We start from the raw sequence: 19,166 nt of genomic DNA, 5'->3' as shown, positions 1-19,166 counted from the left end.
AGAAGAAGAAGAAGAAGAAGAAGAAGAAGAAGAAGAAGAAGAAGAAGAAGAAGAAGAAGAAGAAGAAGAAGAAGAAGAAGATATGCTCTGAGAAATTCCTGTCTTTGCTTCATCTGTCAGCCTCTGCTTACTTTACCTGTAAAATGGAGTTGCATTACACCTACCTCCGTGTGTTAGTATACACTGAGTGGGGACGGAGCTTGGTATGGGGTGCCTGATGAAGCAAAGACTGAAAATGAAACTCTGAGGAAAGATAGAGTTAGCAGAAAGTTGAAGACATTGATTTCAAAGATGGTATTTATTTCATGTTGTACCTTAATGACATATGAAATTAAAATATTTAATCATTTTTCCCAATCTCAGTCCTGAGAAACCCAGGTTTGTTGAGACTGAAAGATATTCAGTCACCCTTCTCACTGAGGTGACTTGCCCCGCAGTCTGGGATGTTTCAACTGAAAACAGAGATACAGGGTGACAAATGAATGGCACTCAACATTTTCTTCAATGATCTCTGACTGTTGACGCCTCTTTTTGTTCTTGGATAATTTTCTTGTCTTTGATGTCTACATTGTCTGACAGCATATTAAACTTCCTGAAGATCGTTATTTTATTATTTTGAATTCTTTGTCTTATCTTTAGGGTTGATGGCAGGAGATTTACTACTGCCCTCTCCCACATTCTCCTGACTCTTTGTACTACTTTGCTTCGGTGTCTTTGTATTGAAGAAGAAGGCAGATTATCAGCTTCTGTAAACTTACGTTGACATTGGAAATGCCTTGCATGACTGGCCAGCCACAAGTTCTGGGAATTTTGGAAATCTTTTGTATACCATGTACTTTCCTTTTCTCTCCCTCTTTCCTGGAGGAGAAGCCACATGTGTGCCTTCTCAGGATCTGGAAGGAACAGGCAGACTACTGCAAACTGCTCTTCTTTTTCTCTAAGAAAATTCTAGGGTGAGGTGCCAAAGACTCTTAGTGAGAATGAGCTGTGCTGCTTTTTGTTTCTGGACTCATAAGTGCAAATATCGAGCTCTGACCAGAGTGCCATGCAGCCAAAGAGGAAGCAGCTATAGGTATTCTTGTAGGGAGGAATACCTTTGGCACTATTCATTGGCACTCTTCCACACTTAAGGTCATTTGCTTTATGGCAGTAAATGCCCCAATATTGAATATGTTTGAAATGTGTAGTTAACAGTCCAGACTATCAACTGTCTGACTATCTGCTTGGTCTTTTTATGGATACATTGGTTTTTCCATGATGTATTTCTTGGTTGGCACATTTAATGCTCACATTTTAGTTTCAGTTACTTCATTAACCTTATGAAAGGTATTCAAGATTCAATTTGACATCCTAGTTCTTGTTTTAGATCATCATATTTAACTGTCCAATTATGTTTTCACGGGTGATAGTAAGAATAAAAATCCACTGGCCCGAGCAGATTTATAGTAGGAACTCTTATTCCATAGAAGTGAGCTGGTTGAGTTTAAGGGGGTCTTGATCACCTAATGAAACTTACCATTTCTACTTGTAAAGCAACAACTCAGGAACATAGAGTTGTATCATTTCCTCAAAGTGAAAGGGATAACTGATGATGGAGAACTCTGCAGCTCATCGATAATTCATAGCATTATAATTTATCCTTATGAATTAAAATATTATTAGTTTAGAGAAGCATTAAAATCTGAAGAGGCTTTCAGTGAAGAAGCCCAGTGGGCAAAAACGTTTGATATGCAAGCATGAATGAGAGCCTGTGTTTAATGCTCAGAACTCATGTAAAAGCTTGGTGTGGTGACATATGCTTATAATCCCAGCACTAAGGAGGTGGAGACTGGTGGACCACTGGGGCTTTCTGGCTAGCCAGACAAGCTTAACTGAAAAACCCCAATGGTGTATCTTGTGTTACTATGGAAACAAAATAAAGCCAAAGTAATAATACCCATGTTTTATCACTGGACTTTACTGGTATACATAGGTGAACCTCTATACAGAATAACACTCCACTCATACATACACATAACTGCAGCAGGCAACTGAAATCACGGCTCATCAATTAACTACAACAATGAAATTCTATATATCAACACCAATGTTGCTTCTAGTTGGAGTTATTTCTGAACTGTCCTCGTGATGTATTCATGACTGAGGTATGCTTGAACAAGAATTCCTACATGTTCTCTATCACACCAAATGACAACTGTTAAGACTAGTAAATTTGATAATAAATGCTGGCTTTACTTCTAAGACAAACTTTCTGACATTCAAGAATTCCATGAGCCGCAACAATGCAAAACAGAAAGGTTATAGATAATTTCTTCAAATCTCAGAAAAGAGACTTCCCAAATGTAAAGAAGGCACAGAGAACAAAAAGCAAAACAAAACAAAACCCCATAGAAGACTATTACCCTATGTATGTACTAAATTCTGAGGTGCATTTAAAAAAAACAAATAGTAGGGGCTGGAGAGATGGCTTAGTGGTTAAGAGCACTGACTGTTCTTCTGAAGGTCCTGAGTTCAAATCCCATTAACCACATGGTGGCTCACAACCATCTGTAAAAAACAAATAGTAGATTTAGTCTTAAAGTATTACACTAAATTAAAACAAATAATGTATAGATTCATTGTGTACATAAAGAAGCCCCACTCTGTTTGAATTTATACCATGGACCTGGAATTGACATTTTGTGATGGGCTCTACTTTGTGTGAATCTTGCCTATGGTTTTACAGTCTAAACTCACCTCAGTGTCTAGTCAAAAAAAAAATACAGCATGAAAGAAAGAAATCCATTCCCCAGCCTTTGCCAGGAAACACCACCTAGAAAACCTGTGTATTTTATTTGAATCTACACCTTTTTATAACAATGACTGTTGCCTGACTTCTAGGGAGCTATGAAAAAAAAAAAAAAAAAGCTCCAGTCACCCCAGATAGGCTATAATGACCGAACAAATAAGTGTAAGTATTCCATCCAAGTACAGCTTCAGGAACTGATGAGTTTATTCCGTTTACTTACAAGCCGATGGGTAGCCCCACAAAAAGAGCTTCATCATCTTGAACACATTGTGAGTGATGACTTCAGAAAGCTAAAAAAAAGAAACTCTTCTACCTTTAATGGACTCCGGCATTGTGCAAGATCAAGTACAATTGTAGGGCAGCAGAAAATAATGGCTAGAATCCTCCAGGAAGGCTCCCTATACCTGCCCCAGTGTCTGCTGCCAGGGCGTCTTAGCAATCTCTATGCCATAACAATAGACTTGGTTCTCACTGTATTGTTTTACTCCATTGCTATATCTATGGTGGCTCAGAGTGGCAACTTCTCATTGATGGCTAGTAGTCATGTTAGACTCTGGTCTAGTTTACTCTAGAAGAAGCCACCCACTATAACACTGTTATAAGACAAAGTTAAATCCCCACAAGAGTTCATTACAATAATATACTCATGCTTCCCTAAGTAGTTTTATAGTTTTATTTAAAGAAAAATGAGTCTGATCTGAGTGGAGAATCTGGAAAAAACATCTGCTCCGTATATCTCCAGCAATGCTGAAAAAAACTTTATACTTCTCCAACTTAACTACACTAATGCGCATATTAGGAGCAAGGATCTAAGAAAGTCGATCTAGAGACCATGGAAAGGGATAAAAATACAAGAAAGGAGTTTCGGTTTTGTTTGTTTTTTAGCAAAAGAATACCCTTGTGGGCTTAATTGGAGAACAACAGGCACATATGTCCCATAGCACCACACAGGAACATGGACAAATCTCCTAGTGATAAGACTGGTTTTATTTTCTTTCTTACAGCCCATTTACAGCTCTGAGCGGGAGTTTGATAGAGATGAGTAAAACGGCCTATACTTGCCTTTCCTGGGTTTCTATTCAACTAGGTGAAGGATGGTGGAAACCTTGGGTTCCAGTAGAGGAGAGATAGTGTCCCTTTTTCCCCTGCCCCCATAACCCATTCTTCACATGAGTATGTTTTACAGAAGGGAGAACTCACAGAAGCCTGCGGTTCCTTGGGTGTGCATCACACTGATGTCCTGTAGCTAGTGATGCAGAGTAACTGCTGAGTGGAAGGCTCTTGAGAAAATGAGTTTCCCAGGCACCTGTCTGAGATGCTTCTTTATAATTTCACAAGCTTCATTGGGCCTTTTTTTTTTTTTTTTTTTTATTTTTTTTTTAAGATTTTTTTTTTTTTTTTTTTAATCTTTTTTTAAACCCTTGTTGTGAAAGACCACTAGGAAATGTTTCTTTCTGAACCTGTCACTCAGATGTTCTTTCAGGATTTTTGCTGTCACAGAGCCAACAGGGTCTGCCTCAGATTTTACCTTCTGGACTCAACTACCACTTTCTAGTCATCTTGTCACAGATGTCTCCTTCTCCATTCCGGAACCATCCAAAAACGTGCTCCTCACTATACATTTAAATTCTCTTTTAATTTCTTTTTAGTAATTGCATTTTCATTGAATAAATTTTGCATCCATTTTCTAAGCTTGATTTACATATTTAGAATTCAAAGCCCTTTTCAAAAAATCTCTCTCCTTTTTTACAACATTGCCTTCTGTGACTAGTGGAAACTCTATGAAAGATATAAATAGATTAAGGCAAAAGGAATTTCCCAACCTGGATCATATCCAGAAAGTTCTTGACTTTCCTGTGTGTTGAGTGAAAATAAGACTCAATGATCATGCACCCATGCATAGACATGTGTGACTTTCACCCGGGATCTAAAGCTGAAAACTTCTCATCAATGCTTTTCCTTGTTTATCAAGTAGAAACAAAGATGCATTAAGACAGATCAGTAGATAGTCAAAAGCACATGTTAGGTAGAGGGGAATGGCATATGTATGAATTCAAAGAAAGGAAATTTCATCAACACTCAGAAATCAAAGAGTGAAAGTACCAATATTTGGTAAGGATGATTATTTTAAAAGTGGGAATTATAACAAAGCCAAGGCCAGGACTCTTGAAATACACAATTCTGGCGACAGATTAGTTTTGGGGGTTAAAAAAGTAAGCCATAAAGATAACTGCAGGTTCTTACACTAGACTAAAGGGAACATGAGTAGAGTGTGTGGGAAGGGCACGGTGACCTTGGGTGAGTGGGGAGGAGATATCCTTTAGGAAGGGAAGAGAATGAGCTGTACAATGACAATATTGGGAGTGTGTATAGTGAGACATCCTGGTCCAAAGGAAGTGACGTCATGGATTCCTGCATTAGAGAAGACCTGACATTAAGAACTGACATCTTCTGTCTGGGCTCAGACTAAGCTTGATTCTCTGTGAGACTTATGGCCAAAAGCAAGGCCCTGGGACCCCCTATACCACCAACAAAAAATAGTCTGAGCTCATTGATTCTTCCCTGGGTTGAGAAACACTTCAGAAAGAAGTCTCAGTTCCTAACATAGCAAATCCATGACATTAACCATCAAGTACAAGCTTGCAACTCTTTTAAGACATCTTAAGGAAATGCCACAAATATTTCCTTTTATTTCCAGTGTGAGCGACTGAACCTTGCACTTCAGAGAACCTTGGCAAAGTATAAAATACAAGAAAACAGGTAAGCTATATTACTTAAGTTGTATGAACCCTCATCCCACAAATATTGTCTAAAATAATAAATCCTTACTGAATATATTAATACTTACCAGATTGTTGTTATATATCAAAAACTAAAGTAAGTGTTAGCAAATGCAAACTTGAGAACAAATGTACTTTTTAAGGTTTCAGAAGAGAAGGAAAATAGGATTGTGTTTTTGATTTGTTTAGTTTTAAATATTGTTTGTATAGTTGGCCTTTAAAGTAAAGCTGGCCACATGCTTCTGGTGGAAAAAATTGACTATTCCTGTTCTAAGTATTCAATTTGTGAATAATAAATACTGTGTTCACATTCACAGAGTACAGCACGGAGTTTTGCAAACCAACTCCATGGTTGGTACAATCTACAAACACTTTCATGTGCCTCTCTTCCCTATAATAGCATAGTCCACCCTATGGATAATCCGGGCTAAATTTTCCTGCTGAGTAATTGCTATTAGACCTTATGCAGGCAGCTCAGCTGAGCCAAGAAATGGTCATGAACAGGCCAAAAGAGTGTGAATCTGTGTCTGGCAGAAGCTTTATTTACTGGACAGAGCTGACAAGCCTACCAGGCACCTCTGCCCCTAATTCCCAGGCAGGCTGATAAGATAGCTTCAAGTCAATCTTACGGTGCTACTGGGGCTGTCGGCTCAAGTCCTTGGCAGCCAGTGCACTTGAGATTTATTCTCAGGCCTTTGTGCTCTGAAACATCCCTGCTGCTGGATGGGGATCTATTTTCTGTGGTGCACTCTGTAAAAGAACCCTCAAAAGTAAAATCCACGGTGATTATTTCCTTTAGAAATCTTAAGGAATACAGAGGCTGACATTGGTCAATGATGCTGACTGTTGACCAGTAGGTTTTTCCTCTTGCCTGCTCCTATGTGAAGTGGCCCTGCCTCAGTCTTGGGCATCCTCTGAGTACTTTTCTGGCTCATTTGCATGTTGATGCCTTACTTTACTGTTTGTGCTATCCTTGGTCTGCCAGCAGATGAACACATCTTAATCCTGTTTAATAAGGTTTATTTCTGGGACTTGTACTCAAACAAAACACAAATAATGGGTTAAGCAGTGCACTGTCCTTGAATGAGGGATGAAAGCCCAGTTCTTATCTGAATGGTCGCTGTGACCTCACCTGCTGCTGGGCAAGTGTTGTGGCAACTCTCTCTCCCTGTCTCTGTCATTCTCTCTCCCCCACCACGTGTACAAAATCATAGTGTGTGTGTGTGTGTGTGTGTGTGTGTGTGTGTGTGTGTGTGTGTGTCTGTGTCTGTGTCTGTGTGTGTGGAGGGGGGTGTTGCTGACCACTCACAAGACTTTGTGTATACTGTGTTTGCTAAAGCAAAGAGTATTTAGTTTACACTTCACTGTTTGTTTTTCAGAATAACAAAGCTCCATTCTGCACTCATTCTGCATTTCTGACAGTATGGATATCAGAAAATGGCAGTGAGGAGCCCTGCTCTCATACTTTAGAAAACTGAATCTGCTGAAATGATTTTTTAAAAGGAAAGGAAAAATAAGAGTTTGGTATGGTGATGAATTATCTAAAAAAGGATTGTGACTCTCCATATCCAAATTGAGTAGATAGCTATAATATGACACCTAGTCCACTTAGATAAAATTTTCCTACCTAGTACTTTATATACTTATAAGCATCATATTTCTATGCAACAAAGTAATTTTCTGGCCAATTTTCCTTCTTAAAATGATCTCCTTTTAAAAATTCTCAAATTATACTGTGTTTTATTAAAATGCTATTTAAAATAGATAAAGTATACCTGCATTTAAACTTGGCTCAGCTAATGGCAAGTTGAACCTTGCAATTAAATAGAGCCTTTTATTCCCTTAAAGTGCTAGAATAATTTGGCAAATTTCACCAGAATCAGACACTATAATGATAAGGTTTCAAAAAGCATGTAGGCAGACATGAATGACAAAACCGTGCAGTTGATGTATGAAGACAGACATTCTATTTTCCTGACCATCAGTGGTCATGAAAAAAAACGTGGTTCATAAACACACAAAAAATGTAAAATGTAAACAATCAATTAGGAGCTACAGAAAGAAAAAGCAGATGTTGACTTTAGCCTTTATCTCCAAATAAATAAATAAAATAAAAATAGAAAACAAAATCCAAGGAAAAACATATGGCTTTTTTTTTTTAAAGCTAATCATATGGCGCATGAAGTAAATGACAGCATTTTAATTTTTTCAACTGTTATAACGTTTTCCAGTTGAATTTCTTTCAGCCTTCTATTGATCTTTATACATGCTACTGTTCTTTTAAGCTTCCATTTTTCTAGAATGCAACAACTGATGAAAAAAAATGGTTTGCAACTAGTTGCATACAATTTGCATAAACTTTGGGAGACTAAGGTCTGAAATAGAATGATAAAGATTCCTAATCTCAACAGTAAGAACGTCCATAACTTATGTTTTAGCCCCAGAAAAAGACATTATGCAACAGCAGTGAGATCCCTTGTAAGTAGATTTTTATCTCATGTAGATGGTCATCCTTGAGAACTTAACATCTCCTCTTTGTTTTGGTGCTAAGGGTGGAGCTCAGTCCTGCCACATGCAAGGTAGTGCATCTGACAGTTACCCTGGTCCTGCTATCCTCTTCTTGACCACTGCCCACTCCTGGTTGCAGGCTGGTGTAGACTCTCTTTCACAATGACAAATGAACCCCAAAGACAAATATGCTTCATGAAGAATTAGGTGACACACCAGATTTTTCCCAACAGTGGTTGTTTGTATCATTAATTGTATCTTATATAGCAAGTCAAGATTTACTTCTGGAAAACAATTCTCACATATCATTACATGTTGTATATGATCCAAATTTTCAGCACCCATTTATCAGTTTGTTTTTTTTTTTAATTTAAGACCTTTAATTATTCCTAGGAAATCTTCAGAAAAAGAAGACCTTGAAAAAATAATTGCAGAAGAAGCAGTTGCAGCAGGTAATAAATAAAACTGTGAGTACAGGGAATTAGGAAGCACACCACATCCCTGAATATCTAATATTTCTCTCAACTTGTTTTCATTTGTTAGTGACTCCCAGACTGAAGTCCTTGAACTCTGTGTGTGTTAATGCAGAGTAACCCTTTCCATACTACATGTGGCCTCAAACATTCCTCTTTCCCTGCTGGTTATTTGATGAGAGTTATGTAAACCTGGGTGGGAAGCTGATTCCCACACTTTCACATTCACCGACTTTGGTTTTAGACCAAACTGTGTCTTTCTCATTTGTCTATGAAAAATTTTGCTCAATAAGGTAAATTAAGGAGTGTTTTTCAAAGGCTGGAGGCAATCACAGGAATATAGTCTGGCAGAGTTCTCAGGTTAATAATTAGTCTCAGGGGAAAGATAGATAGAGACTGCTGCTGAGCCTTTTCCAGAGGATGGGCATGAAAACCGAGAAGTTACAGGCTAGGAAAAGTAGTACTTTCTAAGAAATACAGTGGTAACAATGGCTACTTTATATTGAACCATTCTTGGAAGACAGACACTCTTCTAAACATAACTTCCACATAGCACAATATTCCTCAAAGAGAGTAGCACTGTTTCCCACTTTACTGGGGGGGGGGGTGTATGAAACATTTCTGCAACAGGAGGAAACCATAAAAGAAAACCACAACCAATCCAAGTATGGAGTTGTGGAGCCCAGTCTCAATGGTCACATTGTAGAAGAGGGGGTAGAAAGACCTGAAGAGCCAAAGGACCAGGAAGTTGATTGTAAGATTGTAGCTCTTAATAATATAAGAAGCTGCACCCATAAAGTCTTACCAGCATGACTGTCCAAACATGAGCTGATGGAGGACAACACCTATGGGCAGGCCAAACTGGATGGAGAAAAGCTCACAAGGCTCAAGTCTAAATCAAGAACTATAAGCAACTAGGAAAGCCTCAGTGCAGCAGGAATAGTCTTCCTAGGAGAACACACCAATTCATTGTCCAGTACCAAATGGTCTGCCCTGAAAACATGCATACAAAGGGCATAATACAAACTCAGCAGTTTATATTTAGAGATATACGTGAATATACAGATGTGTATATGTATGTTACAACAATTAATGAAAAAGAGGAGTCATAAAGGGATAGGTTGCAATTATATTGTAATCACAAAAGAAATGATAAAACTCTAGTACCCAGAATATGGACACAAGCAGGAAGCTCAGGAAGAGGACGCTAAAGGTGAATGATATAATTCATGGAAATCTTCACTCAGGGTACATCAAATAACCAAAAAATCTATCATGGAATCATCTCCAGATGTAATTGAGTTTCATGTTTTAAATTCATTTCAGTTGTGACTCTTACATTGAGGTGTATACTCTATTCTTCTGGGTAGAGTATACTTTAAGCAGAAGCGCATTGTGTGGTTAAGAGAAAGGCAGGTAGGCTTCCTCTGAAATGGACTTAACCTTGGAACTCTAGTTGTACTTGTGAGAGACAAAAAGTTGCACATTCCACTTAACGGCTCATTCTCGGTTCAACATAAACCATTTGTGGATTGGTGATCAGAGTCACGAGAGTTGTAAAAGGGAACCTCTATTGATAAGCTGAGTGTGAGCGTTAGATATGAGTTAGAACTCTTGAAAACAGTAAAGGAAGTTAGTCACAAATCAAGGGCAGTTGCATGTGGAAGCACCAGGCACCCTCTTCTGAGCTGACAAAACTTGATGGCCGAATGTGCTGTGTGCTTGCAGGTGCCCCAGTGGAGGCGCTCAAAGACTCTCTGGGCGAGGAGCTGTTCAAGATCTGTTATGAGGAAGATGAGCACATCCTGGGCGTTGTTGGCGGCACCCTGAAGGACTTTCTAAACAGCTTTAGCACACTCCTGAAACAGAGCAGCCACTGCCAAGAGGCGGAGAGGCGGGGACGACTGGAAGATGCCTCCATCTTATGCCTGGACAAGGACCAGGACTTTCTAAATGTTTACTACTTCTTCCCGAAGAGAACCACAGCCCTGCTTCTCCCCGGTATCATTAAAGCAGCTGCACGCATACTGTACGAAAGCCACGTGGAGGTGTCCCTGATGCCTCCCTGCTTCCGAAGTGACTGTACCGAGTTTGTGAACCAACCCTATTTGCTCTACTCCGTCCATGTGAAGAGCACCAAGCCTTCCCTGTCCCCTGGCAAGCCCCAGTCCTCACTAGTGATCCCCGCTTCGCTCTTCTGCAAGACTTTCCCATTCCATTTCATGCTGGACCGAGACCTGGCCATCCTGCAACTGGGTAATGGCATCAGAAGGCTGGTGAACAAGAGGGACTTCCAAGGGAAGCCCAACTTTGAAGAGTTCTTTGAAATTCTAACTCCCAAAATCAACCAGACATTTAGCGGCATCATGACAATGTTGAATATGCAGTTTGTCATCCGGGTGAGGAGATGGGATAACTCGGTGAAGAAATCGTCAAGGGTAAGGAAAATGTCACACGGATTCAAAATAAAACCAATTGTTTCATATTGAAAGGGAAAGATATCACATGACAAATGAGCAGGCGCTATTTGGCTAACAAATCTGTCTAAAATTCTAAAGTGATTTTAACAAGTGAATTTCTTCCTATGTCAATTTTTGCTGCCTACTTAATTGATTGCAAGTATTTATTGAATACAGTTTGCCTCTTAAAATTGCAGTGATGATATGGACATGCACATCTCATCGATAGAATGCTTGCCTAACCTGCTTGAAGGCCTGAGGTTGGATCCCCAGCATCCTTTTAAAACTGGACTGGGTTATATCACATAATTTTAATACTATCAGTCAAAGTGAGTAAATGAATTTTAATTAGTATATAAATACCGGGAAGAATAATCCACTTGATGAATTTCTACGGAATGTGTGTGGAAGAAAGGACATGCTTTTATGGTAAAGAATGTAGGCAACTACTTAATCTCAGCTTACCAACATTACCATCATGGTGACGATGTCTTTCATATGCATAGAGAAGCAGTGATCTTAGGAAAATAACCCTCCAGAAGCACTGACTATTGTTCAAAATGCAAACAGCCGTATGGTTTTGGGTTTTTTTGTTTTGTTTTGTTTTGTTTTTTACCAAAAAGTATATTTCGTTATTTTAAAACGGCACGCATGATAGCACAATACAAGAATACAAGAGAAGTGGTGTGTATGTATGCGTGCGTACATGTTTACAGCAACAGAACCAAATCCCTACAACTACTTTTGTCACTTAAGAACAGGATTTGGTCATCCACCCCTGCAGTTGGACATTGGTTTGTCTCAGTGGTTTAGAGGCTGTAGCTTATTGCACTGAGAGTTTAGGCATTGTTTTATTTGTGCAGTCTCTCATTGATGAACACATGCACGGAGTGGTTATACTTGATTTTATTTGTCCAGTCTCCCATTGCTGTGCACTTGGCTTGCTAGGACTCGATATACTATAATCACATGCATGTATACTTCTCCATATGTTGTATACAAGTGAATTGTGTGGTCCAAGACCTTTTCTTTAAGCATTACCTCTTGCAAGGCCCTCTGGGTACATTTGTACCTGTATGTTGGTTTATACTTTTCCTTGTGTTTTGGAGGACAGCCTTCGTTAAAAGCTGAAGGCAAACTTGAAACGCAGACATGGTCTCTTCTGTAAGACCCAGCTATCTTAGGCTAAAATCCCTAGAGAAAGAATCACATCCAAAATAAGTTTCTCTATCAGTCTAGAGAAAGAAAAAAGAAAAGAAAAGTTTGGATACATATTTGGAGACATTTTAATTCCTATGCTTGCCAGATGGAACAAGTTACTCTTAGGGGAAGAGAAGCTTGCTAAAATAGAAGACCAAGAAAAAAAAAAAAAAAAAAAAGAGGAAGAAACCATAGTGGGAAAAGAGAGAACAAATGGTGGAAAAGGGCAGACTGAATGCAAACCAGGTTTTTATAAGCACCACGCTAGGTGGGAACTGCAGGTTAATTACCTGAGAATATGAGAATTTGGCAGCATCAGCACCCATGTGCTCCTTCACGGGGAACAAGGAATGTTTCTTAGTGCTCAAAGCAGCTCATCATTTCTGTGTAGTATATCCTAGTATATTCTTCAAATGCATAAATTTCAGAACTGAGATCAAACTAGAAGTGATTAAAAAGTCTATTCTTCTTTAGCTAGTTGGAAACAAAATAGATGACCTCAGTATCCACTTCTAATGTCAGACACAAAAAGATTAACCCAGTATCCACTTCCTCTCTGATTTCAGAAAGGATTGGGGAACTTGACTAATGCATGGTAACGGATTCTCCTTTCCTTTGCAGGTTATGGATCTCAAAGGTCAAATGATCTATATCGTTGAATCCAGTGCCATCTTGTTCTTAGGGTCGCCATGTGTGGACAGGTTGGAAGATTTCACAGGACGGGGGCTCTATCTGTCCGACATCCCAATTCATAATGCCCTGAGAGATGTTGTCTTGATAGGGGAGCAGGCACGGGCTCAAGATGGCCTCAAGAAGAGGTTGGGGAAGCTGAAGGCAACCCTGGAACATGCCCACCAAGCCCTGGAGGAGGAGAAGAAGAAGACGGTGGATCTGCTGTGCTCTATCTTTCCCTCTGAGGTTGCTCAGCAGCTGTGGCAAGGACAAATTGTGCAAGCCAAGAAGTTCAGCGAGGTCACCATGCTCTTCTCAGATATCGTAGGGTTCACTGCTATCTGCTCTCAGTGTTCACCTCTGCAGGTCATCACGATGCTCAACGCTCTCTACACTCGCTTTGACCAGCAGTGTGGAGAGCTGGATGTCTACAAGGTAGGGAAGGTGGAACAAGAATAATTTAGCAGGCAGAAGTGACCTTGGAAAGGCCCAGCACCCGAGTGAACTCCAGTGCTGATGAATAGCTCTCTGAATTTGGGTCACACAGGCTAAATCCGGGGTCAGGCATAGTGCATTAATTATGTGGGTGTTCTCCAGACGGAAATAGCTCCATACAAACTAATTGTTCCCAGAGAGGTCTGACACATTGTCTTCTAAAAATGAGCATAGAATGAAGCGAGATTAGGGCGAATGGATGATTCTTACAGTGAAAAGGTAGAGATTAGACATCCATGGACCAGCCTCTTAACTGTGGAAACTGAGATAAACAAGAACTAATTAAAGGTATGATTCACAGAGGGGAACTTTATCTTTTGTTTCTTTAGTTTTAAAGATACAAAAGGTTTGTACAAACTGTCCCAAAATAGATTAATTCAGCGCACAGTTTACTTGATACTTTTCATAGGAAGTTAGCAGGAAATCAAATTCAGCTACTTCAGACATTTAATCGTCTCCATCAAAGGCAGATACACTCAAATTAAAGATCCCCACCTTCAGATTCTGTCCTCTCCTATTCATGCTTTGTGAACAGAGTGATTTCCCAATTTCAAAAGAACAAAATCAATAGCCCCTCCAGAGTCATGAATAATGTACCGAGTCTCATAATCTTTGTGAGCCGAGCCATTATAAAGATTTTGTAGATGCTAAATGTTATGGTTCAGGACCTGGGATTCTTTAAGGAGTGTCAGGGAACACCTAGGTGTCTGTCTAGACACTGAGGGTCTGACAAGTGTGTCCTGGATACCAAATATGTAATTTCTTTAAAAAGGATATTATAAAAGGGAAACAACTCCAATCTCCAGTTCTCCCAGTTCTGTTGAATTAAAAGGTTTTACTGGCTTACACTGCTTTGCTTCATTTTAGACAGTAGCAGTAAGAATAAAACACTCATCTTCCTCCGACTGAAGTCATCTGTTTGGCTTGTCACCGCGGTTGGTTACTCCAGTGTTCAGCCCAACATAAAGGATATTAACTGCCGGGAAGAAGCATATAATATTTATGGGAATAGGCAGACCCTGTTTTATTTGTGTGGAAAGGCTAGAAGCCCTTGTCCTGTGAAATTTCTTACAGGAAATCTGAGGGAGTTTTGATTCTTTTGAGGGAGGGTGAGGAAGAGGCCCTTGTATAATTACAGATAAAATAATTGGCACCAGTTCAGTTCAGCTCCATTTGATGGTTTCGTGAAATTTACTGTTGATTTCTAACTATGTCCGTGGAGAATGGCTGCTCTCTCAGAACAGAGAGAAGCAAGTCTGTTTTCATCACACAGATAGTGTGTGTGCCAAATAAGTACTTGACATCCCCTGCTTCTAGTTGTACTGGTTCTGTTAAGGACTCCTATGCTGTATCCCTGCCCAGAAGGAGCCTGTTCACAGAGTTGCTTGGCTAACTGGCTGCAGATGGAGCCAGATCTCACCACCAATCACCATTTCCCCAGCCTTCATATCCACTGTCTCCTCATTTCCAATTCTGCGTGAAAATCGCTGGAAATAGCTTATGATAAATGAGAAGGGTCTGGTTTTTAAACATTTTAAAGAATTCTCTCAGAGTTTCATACATACTATTGTGATCATATGTATTTCCCTCCCTGAACCTCTCCCGCACCTTTCTACTTACCCAACTTTATGTCCCTTTGTCTCTTTGTTAAAACCCACCAAGTTCAGTCTGGGTTGGCCAACTATTCCTAGGCACAGAGCTACCCATGGAGTGTGCTCAGTACATAAGGTGTCATGTCATTAATGAAAACTAACTTCCCCTCTTCCAGCAGCACTCACATACCAAAAGCCCCTCCCCTGCTCAAGTAAAAACTTCATTTTTTCCTCTTTTCCTCCTTGCTGGGATTTTTGTCTGGGTACAGTCTTCACGAGATGTGTGCATGATATTCACGTAGACATAAAATATGATGGCGGTGGAGGGAATAGCCACCTAATTTGCAGTACAAGTAGGAAGAAGTATTCCTCTGAAATGTTCTGTTGAGACACTATGATACATTTTGCATTAGGATGACAGTTTCTTATGAATCCATTGCTGAGGAAAAGAAAGGTGTTGCTTGTTTGTCCATTACTGAGTGCAATGAACCCGGTGAACATACTCAGAGGCTTTACATCCTAATGTGGCAGTGAAGGATGTATGGCCATATATAGCATTCCAGTTAATGGAATGTTTGGGAGGAAACAAAGCTGATTACGGAGTAGAAGAATTACAGATGCTAAAATATCATAGCTCTACACAAGGCTTAAAACTGATGCTTCTAATAATGTGATGTTTCAAGGACACAAGTGAAGAGCAAGCAGGTATCTGCTGTTTGTTCTGGGCAGATGAAGAGTAAGGGAGACTGCATTTAGTGTGCTTGAGCAAGTGGCACAATGAGAACAGAGTGTCATACCTTAGAAGAATCAAGAGAAGAACGACTCTGGAGGCCTCCCAAGGACTGTAGCTGTTCCATCAATAGTGGAAACTATCTGAAGTTACCATAATATTTGTCCCTCCTTCTCGTTGCTTTCTTTTTACTTTTATAGTTCATAATGGACTTTAGATGAGGATAGCATAGTGTAAGAACAGGAGAAGTTAAGCTGCTTGAATTATAAGAATTACATATATAAGTTGATAAATGAGCACATAGCTCTCTGTAGCCACTCACAGATACGACGTTGCTTGTGGAAATAATAAAGTTGACAGTAAGCCTAGTTCAAATTTACATAGCAGCTTCTTTTTGGACATCTTTTTGAGCTCTATTGCTTTCATTCCCCAGCTGACAATTTGGCTTATATCCATCCTTTGTGATTAATATCCATGTATGCCTTTAATAATTGTCAAAATTCCCAGAAATCCTGCAGAAAAGCCCTATTGCTCTTGCTTTTTTCCTAGTAATGTCTTCTTTTTACATCATACTTCTTTTATTGCATTCATATAACATTGTTGGGATGGTGAATTCATACAAAATGCAGTTTTGTATGAATGGGAAATTCATTATGTATGAATATGTGATGGGAAATTGATCCCACTATCCTGACTTACTAGAAATTCAAACTATGGGTTGGCAAAGTGTTTCATCTCCACTATTAGGAGCACTTCTTGTTCTTCCAGAGGACACGAATTTAGTTCTGAGCACCTACATTGGGTGTCTCACTACTACTTGTAACTGAAGCCCCAAGGAACCCGATGCCCTTTTTCTGGCACCTGTAGGCACCCACACATACATGAGTTACAAGCACACATACACATAAATATGAAATCATGAATAAAAATAAACTTAAAAACACAAATCCATTTGTTTATATAAAAACCATTTATGTAGTTTTTTGTTGTTGTTTTGCCTTAAGAAAAGAATACATGATTAGTAGTAAGTCTACAATAGAGACCATCTGATTATCTGATAGAGTTTTTGCAAATTGTGATGTCTTTCAGTTCATTGCACTAAAGTCAGGAGTTGGCAACTTATGTGTTTTATGAAATAAATAGTTCCTCTGACACTTACCTGGCTTCTCCACAGGTCCTGAGCACTGTGGTTTCTCTTGTATGACTCTGTTGTGCTGCCTTCTTCTAAGCTTTTATTTATAAAGGACAAATTATATCTAGGTGGAGACGATCGGGGATGCATATTGTGTGGCAGGGGGATTGCACAGAGAGAGTGACACCCATGCTGTCCAGATAGCACTGATGGCCCTGAAGATGATGGAGCTCTCCAATGAGGTCATGTCTCCCCATGGAGAACCTATCAAGGTAAGGCAATGACTTGTTGCACATTAGCTGGTTGTCAGAAATCTGGTGCATTGATTAGAGTTTTGTCTTATAGTAAATTTACTACTTAATCTTACAGAACACTTTTCACTTGATTACTTTTCAGCAATGAGCCCTTGAAATAACCCAGACTTCTATACACTCAACTTTTTAATATCGAGTTTTAAGAAAGTCATAAAAATTAAAGAAAGCTACAGTAAAGACAGGTTTAGCATTGGCCTTCTGTAAGCTTAGAGAAAGCTGTGTGTCTAAGCCTTCACAATATTTTCAAATTCAGCTGTTAGCACCTTCATATATTGATGAGTCACACACTTCCCAACATTTACTAGTAGAAATCCATAGCCACGTATTATGTACTGATTTTGCGCATCATGAGTTTAAATAAGTTAGAAGGCTTCCAAGTCAACCAAGAAGATGAGGGCATATGGAAGAGTTGGGATTGTACTGCATAAACAGGAGGATCCGCTCCAAAATGACAGCTTCACCTGCCTGTTGGGTAGGAGGCTAGAAAGCCTGGTATCACCTGCTATTGTCTAGTCACATGCTCCCTGCTCTAACATGGTGGGATGAGAGTAGTCAGAATCTTCCCATGGTGGCTCACATCCCGGTGAAAGACTGGTAGATGGTGCATGGCTTTTGATGACTTAAGCTTACACAGCACACAGAGCCGTTTCCATTTATTCTATTGTTCAGCTCAATCACATGTCTGCACATAGGAGGGGTCCGACACCCCAAATCTGAAGATGAATGTAGAATAGTTTGCAACTATGTTTTAAACGCTTCACGGCATCTCACATGAACAGATTTAGTTTCTATAGAGTTTCTACAGTTGTGTTTTTAGAGAAGAAACACGAGGTTCTTTTTAAATATTTTGGTAAGAGATTTCATAACATCACAATAGATAGTAAAAATATGTAGACTGTTATCAGTAAGGGGAATGATTGCCACATAAATCATTTTTAAATGTCCAATCCATACAAGGAGATTAATGGCAGGGTTTGTTTTGTTTTGTTTTTTGTTTTTTTTGCTTTCTCTGCATAGCCCTGGCTGTCCTAGAACTTACTCTGTAGACCAGACTGGCCTTGAACTCAGAAATCTGCCTGCCTCTGCCTCCTGAGTGCTGGGATTAAAGGCGTGCGCCACCACTGCCTGGCAATGGCAGAGTTTTTGTTAGTTGTCTCAATGTATTTTTTTCTTAGTGTTGCAACTAGGAGAATTATTTATAGTTGGCCTTAAAGATAATTACCTGGGTAATAACAGGTTAGCCTTAGTGACCTGTGAAGTGAGACAGAAAAGAGGTGTTTCATTGTCTATTCACTGCTGTCCTGGGAAATATGGGATGGCTTTAAACACCCACAGAGAACAATACAGGACTGAGTGGGGAGTACTTTTATCACACAGGGAGACATGGCTGTGTAGAGAGGGCTGCATATTGTGATTTAGACATTGCCTCATTTAAATTGGGAGACAACAGTTTAAAGACTGGCCAAGTTCCTTGAAAGGCTAGATTTGAAGACTTGGATTCAGCAACCAGACATCCCTTAATTTTTATCTGGTTTCCTCGTGAAAAAAATTAAAAACTGTTTCCCTGGTGCTATATTCTTTTCTTTTGTTTTTCTTTTGCTTGGTTTTCTTTCAGACTGTGTGTTATGTACTGGTACAGTCATGTGTGATACCAGTCATTGACTCCTGCCTCCTTAAGGCGGTCTTCATTCATTCTTAGCCACTCAGTCTTGGAGAACTGAGTGGACCTAGGATGGACTTTCCAGTGAGAGGCAACAGGAGGCAGGAAAGAGAGGAACCTGCATTAGGCGCCTTCCTTGCTTAGTCCCAGAGACTAGGCAGAGAAATGAGCAATACCAAAAGAACCCTCAAAGGGAGGGCTTCCCTAGAAGGTCCCTTTCAAGAGCTCCTGAGGGATGAAATTCTCTTTGCCTTTTACTATCTCACTGTCTTTTCCCTAGAAGAAGAAGTCCATTCAGACATGTTACTCATCTTATGGTATAGATGAACATTTCTTCTTAAATTTTGGGCCAAGGTGAGACTG

The 19,166-nt window shown here is 39.6% G+C and overlaps 1 protein-coding gene across 4 annotated transcripts in view; it reads left to right on the top strand.

Moving 5' to 3' along the window:
• The window catches only part of Gucy1a1 (guanylate cyclase 1 soluble subunit alpha 1), a 54,046-nt gene that overhangs the window by 27,327 nt on the left and 7,553 nt on the right, over nucleotides 1-19,166 (top strand). For all 4 annotated transcript variants that reach the window (XM_029537867.1, XM_029537870.1, XM_029537868.1 and 1 more), the window contains 5 exons: nucleotides 5,487-5,548; nucleotides 8,470-8,528; nucleotides 10,278-10,987; nucleotides 12,830-13,315; nucleotides 16,958-17,101. In XM_029537867.1, the coding sequence (XP_029393727.1) occupies nucleotides 5,487-5,548; nucleotides 8,470-8,528; nucleotides 10,278-10,987; nucleotides 12,830-13,315; nucleotides 16,958-17,101 (1,461 nt within the window). The remainder of the gene's footprint in view (nucleotides 1-5,486; nucleotides 5,549-8,469; nucleotides 8,529-10,277; nucleotides 10,988-12,829; nucleotides 13,316-16,957; nucleotides 17,102-19,166) is intronic.

This window comes from Mus pahari, chromosome 4 (assembly GCF_900095145.1).
Source record: "Mus pahari chromosome 4, PAHARI_EIJ_v1.1, whole genome shotgun sequence".
Classification (NCBI taxonomy): domain Eukaryota; kingdom Metazoa; phylum Chordata; class Mammalia; order Rodentia; family Muridae; genus Mus; species Mus pahari.
This window is presented reverse-complemented; position numbering and strand designations above follow the sequence as displayed.